Raw genomic sequence first — 10813 nt, forward strand, 5'->3', positions numbered from 1 at the left:
AGCGTTATGCTTGTGGCTGTGGCGCCCACTCTCTGTTTTCCTTGCATGGCTTCAGCTGGGCCTTCCCCTGCGGCCAGCCTGGGGGTTGATGGTGTTCTGTTTTTGGTCTCTGAAGCGTATCACCTGGGCCAGGAGGAGACAGACTGGTTTGATAAGCCCCGGGATGCCCGCTCTGACCGGTTCAGGCACCACGGGGGCCACGCAGTCTCCTCCTCCTCCCAGAAGCGCGGCCCTGCCAGGCACAGCTACCACGACTACGATGAGCCCCCCGAGGAGGGCCCATGGCCACACGATGAGGGTGGCCCAGGCCGCCATGCCTCAGCCAAGGAACACCGGCATCACGGTGACCACGGGCGGCACTCAGGCCGCCATGCTGGTGAGGAGCCAGGCCGGCGTGCTGCCAAACCACATGTTCGGGACGTGGGTCGCCACGAGGCCCGGCCTCACTCTCAACCCAGCCCTGGCCCTGCCATGCAGAAGAAGGGTCAGCCTGTGTATCCCAGCTCCACTGAGTACTCACAGCCATCGCGTGTTCTGTCAGCGTACCATCAGGCCTCTGAGAGCAAGAAGGGCTCCCGGCAGGCCCACTCAGGGCCCACCACACTGCAGCCAAAGCCAGAACCCCAGCCGCAGCCACAAGGTCGGCAGGCAGCTCCAGGGCCACAGCAGTCACAGCCACCTCCCTCCAGGCAGATGCCCTCAGCAACAGCATCACGCCAGCCACAGACACAGCAGCAACAGCAGCAGCAGCAGCAGCAGCAGCAAGGTCTGGGGCCACAGCCCCCACAGCAGGCCCTGTCGCAGGCTCGGCTGCAGCAGCAGGGCCAGCCAGCTTCCCGGGGTCTGGCACCTGCTGCTAGCCAGCCAGTAGGGAAGCCACAGCCAGGACCCTCGACGGCTACAGGCCCCCAGCCAGCAGGACCAGTAAGTAGGGCTCCAGTGCATGGATTTTTCCTAAGGTAGATGGTGGGACTGCAGCCTGGACAGCCCCTTGGTTCCAGGCTGGACCTGGGCAGAGAGTTGACTGGTGGTAGCTCAGCTGGGTTCTGTGTTGCAGCCACGGGCAGAGCAGGTGAATGGCTCTAAAGGGACCGCCAAAGCACCCCAGCAGGGGAGGGCTCCTCATGCCCAGCCACCACCAGGACCTGGACCTGCAGGTGAGCCTGCCCTTGGGCGCCCTTGGTTATGACCTAGAGTACCTGGGCTGCCCTTTCCCTGTGCTCACTGGCACCCTGAGCTCCCCTGCACCTTGTGCCCTCACTGTTCCCTGAGAAGGTACCCAGTGGACAGCAGGCCACCTGAGCAGAAATGAGGCTGAGGTTAGGGTGAAGCAGTGGGGCCACCAACAGCGGGGCTTTAGGACCCAGGCACCTCTGGTCAGGGCACCTCTAAGGGGCTGGTGAGCACAGAGTCAGGGGTCAGGACAATGGCTTCTTACTCTCTCCTTCCTTCCCCTATCCCTCCTCTTATCTTCCTTCTCATCTTCCTCTGCCTTTTCCTCCCTTTCTCCTTTATCTTCCTCAACTTCCTTTTTTTCTGCTTCCTCCTACCCCTCTTCTTCCAGTTCTTATCTTCCTCTCTTTATTCCTATATCTTCCTCCTCACCCTCCACCTCAGAGGGTACTCTCCCACTCAGACCCTGAAGAGCCAGGCCAAGCACAGCTCAGGATGGCACTTTCTTTCCCCCTAGGCGTGAAGGCTGGAGCCAAGCTTGGAGGGAACCCAGGGGCTCCTGCTGGCCAGCCAGGTGCCGATGGGGAGAGTGTGCTCTCCAAGATCCTCCCTGGTGGGGCAGCAGAGCAGGCTGGCAAGCTGACGGAAGGTATGCACTGGCCACAGCCAGGTGCGTGGTGGGCGACTACTCAGGGGCCCTACCCAGGCAGAGGTCGGGTCTGGGGAATGGTTCCAGGCTCAGTCACCCAGGCACAGGCCAGCCCAAGGGCCTACCTGCTGCCATCTAGTGGTTCTCTGGGTGGACCCTGCCCCTTGGGCTGAGCTTGGCTTCACTATGCCAAGTGGCCCTGACTAGGAGGGAGTCTAGCCCAATTTCCCGACACCTCTCTCCTTTTTCTGTGTCACAGCTGTGTCTGCTTTTGGCAAAAAATTCTCCTCCTTCTGGTGACCATGCCCTGTAGGGTGAGTATGAGCTGTCTGTACCCATCTTCCCCTGGGAAAGGCCTGAGGTGCTTGTGTTGGGGCTGTAAGTCCTGCACAGTCTTCTGAAAGGAGCGTGGTCTTTAGTAGCTGGTCATGTGGCCAGAGCTTCAGTGTCCTCCCCGTGAGTGTGGGAAGAGGAAGAGGAAAAGGAAGGACTCTGTGCACAGAGGTCCCAACATAGGGCCAACTCAGTAGAGGTCCCAAGCCTTAAAGGGAGGGCAGGGCCAAAGTCCCCTTGTTCTTCTCCCCCACCCCTTACTCCCCACCCCCGCATGGGGCTTTCATATCTTCGAGCTGACATTAGGCTGTAGGCGGGGCTCCTGGGATACAGCTCCTCCCAGCCTTCCTCTGCGCATTCTCCACAGGCTCTTGAAGAAATGAAGGGAGATGATATCATTGCTGTGGAAAAATCTCTGGAGTCAGAGGCCTGGGCACAGCTCTGGACTCTGCGTATAACAGTGAGTATCGGTATGGGTAAGGCATAGGAAGGGGGCTGAAAGGCCAAGGTCTGGCTGACCAGACCAACCCACTTCCTACCAGTGTAAACTAGGAGGGGCGTGGTGGGCTTCCTTCCGCTAGGCTGGGCCCAGCAGCCATCTGGGAGGCAGAGACATTTGAGCTGGCTGGGATGAAGCCGCCCATGCCGCACAACCTGGGCACTGATTCCAAAGCCCCATCCCTGAGGCCCGGTGTTGGTAACTTTGCTCCAGATGTTCAGTTAAGGCCAGAGTCCCCAAACCCTGAAGAACTTAGGAGCCCTTGGTGTGACGTCAGGATCCTATTGGCTTCATAGGCTGAGCTCAAGACATGGCAAGATGGAAAAGTAGAACAAGTGGAAAAGCAGACAGGAAAGGGACAGAGAGGAAAGGGAGGTCACTTGGACAGGAGTCTCAGCTCCAGACCAGGTCAGCTCAGCCAGAGGGTGGAAGGGCCTCAGGATGGAAGGCCTGGCTCTGTCTGGGCTTCAGTGGCCAAAGCAGGATCAGAAGCCTCTGCCGAGAGCCTCCTCTGTCCCTGGCCCTGCCTCTGGAGGGGAAGGAGGAAGTAGTCCAGCATGCAGGATGTCGGGGAGTGTAGCCTGGCTATTGGCACTGCTCTGCACATAGCCCTCCTCCTTCCCCTCCTTTGCCACTTCTAGGGTTAAGAATACAGAGGTTTGAGCACTTCTCACGGCGGGCAGATGTGCTGTGTCGCAGGGCTGGGCACTCAGCAAGCAAATCACCAGGGGGGCACTGGGGTTCTCAGGGTCCTTTGCCCAGGCCTGGCTTGCTTCTGGGGAGAAGCTGCGTGTAGTGTCGAAAGGGCCACCTGTCTCTGGAGGACCAGCATGGAGACTGGAAAGGTCCATTTTCCCATCCATTTATTCATTTATTCAACAAGTGTTTGTCAGGCCCTAGGTAGGTGCCAGGTCCTGATCCAGGTGCTAGGGATCCAGCAGTAAACAAGCCCTTGCCCTCTGAAGCTGACAGTACACTGAGAGGGGAAGAGAATAAATGAGTTTAAAAAATTAGATTGAAAGGTGATTTCTGAAGGTGGTAAGTGTTCTGAAGCCAGTGAAGCAGGATTATGGCACAGAGATGTCTGCTCTAGAGAAAGTGGTCAGTGCCAGGTAAGGCTCAAGGGATGAGAAGAGGCTGCTGTGGCATGTGCCCTGGTGAGGGAACAGCACCAGTGGAGTCTCTGATGAGACATGTAGGCCTCAGGGACAGGCAGAAGGCCAGCACAGTCAGAGCCACAGAGAGGAGAGATGGTCCGGAGTGAGATGGGAGGGGGCGGGAGGCAGTCGGGATGGGCTTTGTAGGCCAAAATAAAGAAACTGGGATCTTTCTTTCGTTCGTTCATTCGTTCGTTCTTTCTTTCTTTCTTTCTTTCTTTCTTTCTTTCTTTCTTTCTTTTTTCTTTTTCTTTCCTTCCTTCCTTCCTTCTTTCTTTCTTTCTTTCTTTTTTGCTTTTTAGGGCCGCACCTGCAGCATATGGAAGTTCCCAGGCTAGGGGTTGAATTGGAGCTACAGTTGCTGGCCCACCCTACAGCCAGAGCAATGCAGGATCTGAGCCGCTTCTGCAACCTACACCAAAGCTCACAGCAACACCAGATCCTTAACCAACTGAGTGAGGCCAGGGATCGATCACGCCACCTCGTGGTTACTAGTTGGATTCATTTCCACTGTGCCACAATGGGAACTCTGAGTCTGGAATTTTTTCTAATTACGGTAGCCACAGTGCAGCACCCCAGTGTTCTTCCTGTCTTCACCCCATGACGGCGGCTCCCTGCCGCTTTCCCGCTCAGCCGGATGTTTTCTCCCAAGTTGCTGGGAACAGATGTGATATCAGAAGCTGTGCTAAAGGGTAGGGAAGGCGAGGCAGCCCATGGACCATGTCCATGGCAGGACCCACCTTGGGTGTAGGGCCAGGGCCCTGTCATCAGGGAGCGAAAGGAACCACTGGCACAGCTTTATTCTGTGTCCTGCCATATGATGTGCATGGGCCACAGAGACATTAACTTTGTAGTTAAAAGAGTCTCCATCAAGTTCTGACATTTGGGTAATGATTGGGCCAAGTGGTCAGAGCTTCTGTGAATGTCCATCTCCTGGTGTTACTTGTGGCAATTTCAGAAGTGCAATGGGAGAGGCTTGTCATTTTAAACAAAATCTCACCTCCCTCACTCTTAAGAGACAAACAGCAACTTATGGTAAAGAATTGTCCCTTCCTGGCCAACTTGATTTTTCTCTTCCTGACCTTCTCTTTGTGACCTCAGACCTACCCAAGCACCCATCTCCCCCAGCCTCAGTGCAGGCAGCGGGGGGTGGGGGGGTTCTCCCATGGGTGAGGAGGGGCCAGGCTGTCAGCATGTGGCAGATGGCAGACAGTTGGGAGGAGTATGGGTGGGAAGCAACTATCCACGGTTCTTGACAAAATCCTTCTGTCTTTCCCTGTTTCCTTCCCTCCCTCCCTTCTTTTCTCTTCCAAGCATCTACAATCTGGTGAACCCTTGGCCGAAAGACTCACACCCGGTAGGACGTGGCAGGTGGGCCTCACTTGAGGGCAGGATGTTTTCTAACAGCAGTTGCCAGTGTGAAGCAGCTGCTGACAAGTGGGACCACTGGCCCTGGGGGGAACCTGTGATTGTCTTTCCAGAGACCTTGCTCTCCTCAGGGCGCCATCTTCAAGGCATAGCCGTCGCTGGGTGGGAGGAACCCTCTCTGGAGACCCTGCCACATGACAGACTTGCTGCTCTTCCCACAGCCGCCTTCTGCGGCCTGGCCGGGCTTCCAATGCGTTATACACAGAGTTTGGGTGCACGCTGCCTGTTTTTGACGGATGCTGCCCTTCCTCCACAATGCCAGAAGTTTTTCCACAGCCTTGGAGAGGGGCTTTGACAGAGGGCTCGGGCCCTGGGCTCCGTTTCCTTCACATTCCAGCTGGTCCGGATCCCTCTGTGGCCACAGGGTCCTGCCCCCATCACCCTGCCTTCTGGGTGACACTGGAGCAGATGTCCATGTGGCTAGTGTGGGATTGGGAGAACTTTACAAACATTAGGACCTAACACTGTCTTCATCACTGAAACAAGAGGCCATAGCACCGAAAAGCAGCGTGGGCACCAGCTGAGGCTTCTCCCAGCCCATGGGTGGCCGCGTGCTAGCACGCCCACCACCATCTTCAAAGCCATCCTCCTCAGTCATCGTGAGCATCCCAGCGGCACCGCCATTGTCTTGACCAGCCGACTCCTCATTTGTACACCTGGGAATTTCTTTTGATTTCAAGAACAGCCTTAATCATTTCAGTTTGATTTAAGTGTATACCTCATAAACATTTTTCTTTTGTTTCTCCCCATCCTTTCCGCTCTTTTCTCTCTCAGCTCACCTCCTCGCCTCTCCCTTCCCCCATCACCTTGTGACTGATGGTTTGGTTTCCTCTCTGCTCTGCCCCTGCTCAGCACAGGGAGAATGTTGACTTAGAAGCAATAGTGGGCAGCAGGCCACCAAGAGCACAACCCCAGGGCAGGGTCTAGGGAGGCCCCTCAGCCCGCCTCTGTTTACCGTGCAACTCCAGTCCTTCTTAAGCCATCACCAGTGGACGTGCTCAGAGCAGAGGGACCAGGGCTTCTGCCAGCCGAGGGAAGGGCCCAGAGCCCTGCATAGGGGAGTATGGTGCTGTCCATCCACCTGGTGGACTGGGCAGTGTTCTTCCCCCGGGCCTTTCCCTTGGGGGTCTCCCTTCATCTTGGGCACAGCCACAAGTCTCATCTCTAACGTTCTATGCAATGAAATATTAACCCTCAAAGACAACTGTTAATATTTAATAAATTCCATGTTATGTATAAGGAGTTAATTGCAAACATGCAATTGAGAAACTGGATAGATATGCGCATATCAAAGCCCTCACTCCCTCCCCCTGCCCCCACTCCCCCCACCCCCGTGTGTGTGAACTTCTCAGTCTGTGGCATGTTTGACCTGTGGCAGGACTCGCTGCTGCCAGGCGAGTCACCACCGCCTGTCCCGCAGTGGAGCATGCACAGCTCGCAGCCTCTTTGCACGATTTCATCCATTTTAAATGCTCAACCCTCTTGCTTGGAGTTGTTTTTGTCTCAGACTCTCTCCTTCAGGAGTGCTTCTAGCTGGCTTCTGCACAAGCTGGTGAGGACCTGCTGGAGTTGCTGCCCAAGCATGCCAGGCCGGGGGCCAGGCCGTGCAAGGCCCCACACACCCTGTGGGTTTCTCTGACCAAGGAGTCTTTGGAGGAGACTTGCCGATGGGATTCCGCACAGGATATGTGTGTGTGTGTGTGTGTGTGTGTGTGAACATTCGGAAGATTTGCTGTGGCTGCCTCTTCCCAGCAGGGCACTGCTCAAGGGCAGAGCTGGGCCGTGTCTGTAGCCAGAGAGGCTAAGGGCAGGGCCTGGCCGTGTCCTAAGACCCGAGCTCATGACTGCACCTGCTCCATACCTCTCCTCTGTGGCTGGGGCCAGGGGGCCAGAGGGTTCTCAGGAAGAGCTGGACCTTTGGCATTTAGGGCAAGGACAGCTGACAGTGTCATCTTTAATCAGAGTGGGTGTTTACATAGGCAGTGGCTTCAAGCTGAGCTTCTTGAGAAGCTTCTTAATAACAAAACTTACAGAAGGTTCTATTGTGACACTCTCTGCATCTGTCCCCAGGACCTAAACTCCCTACCAGCCCCCATTTCTGAAGCCTCAGTATCCCACTGCTCATCAGCTTCTCCACAACTGAGCTGAGAGTGCGGCAGGCAGCAGCTGCCTGATCCCTCCAGGCTTGGCCTCCTTCCAGAGTGCTCTGGTTTGCACTATGCATTTCTCAGGGGTCCACATTTCTCATGCTTTCCTATAAGGTCTACAAACTCCTTCAGAGAGGGATCCTAGCCCAGCTCTGGCAGCTGTGGATGAGATAGGAAGCTATAAACCCCTGTGTTGGGCCCCAGGCCCTGCCCTTCTGGATTTGGGCTTTACCCATCTAGTGGAACACTTGCCTCATCCCAGAAATCAGGCCTGGGCCGTATGAGGCCATCTGTGCAAGGGCTGGGGGAGGCCACCATCCAACACCTCTGACCACCTGGGCCAGATCTTTGTGGGGATTATGCCTGGTGGCTGGATACATGAGCAACTAAGGCAGTGATCCTTCCTACAGAAGGCCAAGGAATGGGACCAGGAGCAGGGAACAGGCAGGAAGATGACAGCAGGTCAGCCTCCATCAAGCCTAGTTTCAGGCTCTCAAAAGTTGGCTTTTCAGCTAATCTCCTTTCTGGCCAAGTTCTCTTGAAATTTCTGACATCTGCCACTCCCCACCTCCTAACATACCCACAGAACACATCTGTACCCATCACCCCTTGTGAAGGTGGCTGGAGCAGGCCTCTGGGCCACAGGTGTCCTGGCCCTTGTGTAGTTACAGCTATGGCTCTGGGGGCCAGAGGCTGAGAGACCAGCAGTGGTGCCTTGGGCACTGGGGAGCACCGAACACATCTCCACATGGGCAAGGGGGCTTCTAGGATACAGTCGAGGCCTTCTCTACAGCCCCCCTCCTCCAGTGTCATGAGCAAGGGCACTACCTCTTCTGTCTTCTTTGGGGCCCAGTGCATTTATAGTGACATCCCTGCTTCCCACCATCCACTTAGTCCTTAGGAAGAGAGTGTGGTCTCAGGGCCAATGATAAAGAGGGCAGCAGTGGCAGCAACTATGACCTGTCTTCTGTAGCCTGTGGGGAGTTTCCCAAGGCAGATCCTTTGCCATGGCAGCATGGTCCTGGCCTGTTGGCCCCTTGGCCTCATACCCCTTCCCCCATTCTGTAAATACTTATCATCGTATACTCCAACAGGGTCAGAGGGACAGCCTTGATCAACTGAAAGTCCTCAGAGATAACATTTCTGTCTCCCTGGGTACCAGCAGCTCTGCTGCCAATGTGCACTGGGGTGAACTGGAGAGCCATGGAAGTTGTGAGATAATTTTGTGTGTATGCATGTGAACAAGTGTGTGAGTGTGTATGTATGAGCGTGTCTGCCTCATTCAGCCTCTGGGATCAAATCAGCTCCTTCTCTCTAAGTGCAGTGCCCTGGAGAGTGGTGGCCGCCCAACGCCTTTCCTCTGCTAGCTTCCATGTCTTGTTTTTGCTTTCCCCTCACTCCTTCCCTGCCTCCCTTCTTTCCTCTCTCCCTTTCTTTCCTTCCCTCCTTCTTTATTTGAGGGGGGAAGAGTGCTGTACAAAGTCAAACAAACAAGTTTACAGTTGTAAGTGCAATGACCCAAGTCCTCCACATGACCTTGTGAATTGTGTGCCGTCCTCCTGTGCTCTGTGAGAACTCGTGGTACTTCAGTGTCCCTCCCCCTGTATTGTGACAAGGTAATTCTGTGGTATCAGAATAAAAGGACTTGATATAAACAACCTACATACTGTCTCTGGGATGGTTTCTGAAACAGGAGGGTGTAGCCAGAGGAACAGAGCCTGTCTGTTCACAGTTAAAGGGAAAAGAGTAAAAAGGCGAAGATGCAGACGGGCTGGCAAGGCTAGGGCTGAGTTCACACCAATCTGTCCAAAAACAATGGGCCCCTCCACAAAGGCGCCCCAGGGCAAGTTTAATGTTTGGGCCTGGAGGGAGCAGTTAGCTTACTGAGCAGACTGTCGCGGGAAGGTGCCTGCACAGCTTGCGTGTGTCTAGGCTGCACAAGCAGCTTTCCCAGGCCTGGTTCCCAGGAGGCAAATGAGCATGTGCTGCCCTCTGGTGCTGCCAACAAGCCCTACACCTTGAGGCACTGCCTTGTATCCACTCCAGTCCCCAAACTCTTGATGGCTGCTAATCTTAGTCCTTCCACAGAACAGAAATGGGTCCTCACCAAAGTTACCCAGAGTTGCTTGAAATTTTTAAAAACACAGATAAATGAAAAGAAGCCTCATCTCTGGCCTTCCTCCAGGTTAGTATCTTGATGTTTATCCTTCCTTCCTGTTTGTGTTTCTCTTGTTTTAAACAAAAGTCGGAAAGTTGGGCTTCCCTTTGTGGCTCAGCGGTTGACAAACCCAACTAGTATCCATGAGGACGTGGGTTTGATAACTGGCCTCGCTCAGTGGGTTAAGGACCTGGCTTTGCCGTGAGCTGTGGTGTAGATTGCGGACGCAGCTCAGATCTGGCATTGCTATGCCTGTGTCGCAGGCCAGCAGCTGTAGCTCCAGTTGGACCCCTAGCCTAGGAACCTTCATATGCTGTGGGTGCAACCCTAAAAAGACCCCCCCCAAAAAAGAGGAAAAGTAGTACAACATCTTTTGTTTATCTCTAACCATTCATTCCAGATATTTAAATGTTCATCCTCCAGTGCCTGGGCTCCAGAGGGCTGCACCGTGAATTTACAGCCAGTCTACTGCACATGTTCTCAAGGACAGGCACCGTGTTCCCAGTTTTCCTGTTATAAACAACAACTGTAATGAACATCCTAATTTCCAACTTTCCACCCAGGTTGGTGGCTGGGGCAACTCTATCTGCTCCCAGTTCTGGCCTTAACAGTCCTGCACACACTGGATGCTCACAAATGCAGGTGGCCCCAGAAAGTGGAAACTGTTTTTACTTAACTAGCCCGACGTGGTTGATGGGGAAGGGGAAGCTGCAGGCCAATCTCAGTCAAAAGCAAAGCAGGGCGCAGGGAGCCAGGCCCCTGAGGTGTGGAAGACCATCCAGGTGCAAGGTATATGGAAGAGGGGACATCGCTGCTGGCCTGACAGCTGGCCAGCCTCTCCTGCCCTCTTGAGCCATCATAAGCCCAGCCCAGTACTGCTGTCCTGAGGGAACCTGCCTGTCCAGGTTTTTCTTTCCACAGGAAGTGCTCTGGTTCTGGGTGGAGCCTGACCCCACCAGGCCCTTTGCACTCAAGAGCTTGGCCTGAGGCCTGGGAAGGCAGACAGAGGCCCACCAGTTCATGATCCCCAGCAAAGTGCCACTGAGCGGGTGGGTGAGGGCTGCAGGAGCAGATAGCTTAAGAGGTAGGCGCGGTGGCTGATAAAACCAGGCAACACCCTGCGAATTTGGCACCCGCCTTTCGTTGCCCAACACCCTAGAACTCTGCGAGCTATGTCAGGAGCGCACCTCTGTCCTTTCTCATTGGCCTGGGAGCCCCTCCAGAGCAGGGCCTGGCACCTCCTGGTGAATGTCTGCCTTCTAATGGACC

At 55.0% G+C, this 10813-nt stretch overlaps 1 protein-coding gene across 3 annotated transcripts in view; it reads left to right on the top strand.

Moving 5' to 3' along the window:
* Positions 1–9048, top strand: part of BSN (bassoon presynaptic cytomatrix protein) — a 96489-nt gene extending 87441 nt beyond the window's left edge. For all 3 annotated transcript variants that reach the window (XM_021068761.2, XM_021068762.2, XM_021068763.2), the window contains 6 exons: positions 116–924; positions 1058–1157; positions 1691–1822; positions 2082–2136; positions 2523–2615; positions 5126–9048. In XM_021068761.2, the coding sequence (XP_020924420.1) occupies positions 116–924; positions 1058–1157; positions 1691–1822; positions 2082–2122 (1082 nt within the window). In that variant the 3' untranslated portion in view covers positions 2123–2136; positions 2523–2615; positions 5126–9048. The remainder of the gene's footprint in view (positions 1–115; positions 925–1057; positions 1158–1690; positions 1823–2081; positions 2137–2522; positions 2616–5125) is intronic.
* The last annotated feature ends 1765 nt before the right edge of the window (positions 9049–10813 follow it).

This window comes from Sus scrofa, chromosome 13 (assembly GCF_054392235.1).
Source record: "Sus scrofa isolate SSC_HxYL_T2T_F1_AM1 chromosome 13, Sscrofa_HxYL_maternal_Yorkshire_Landrace_v2.0, whole genome shotgun sequence".
NCBI lineage: Eukaryota > Metazoa > Chordata > Mammalia > Artiodactyla > Suidae > Sus > Sus scrofa.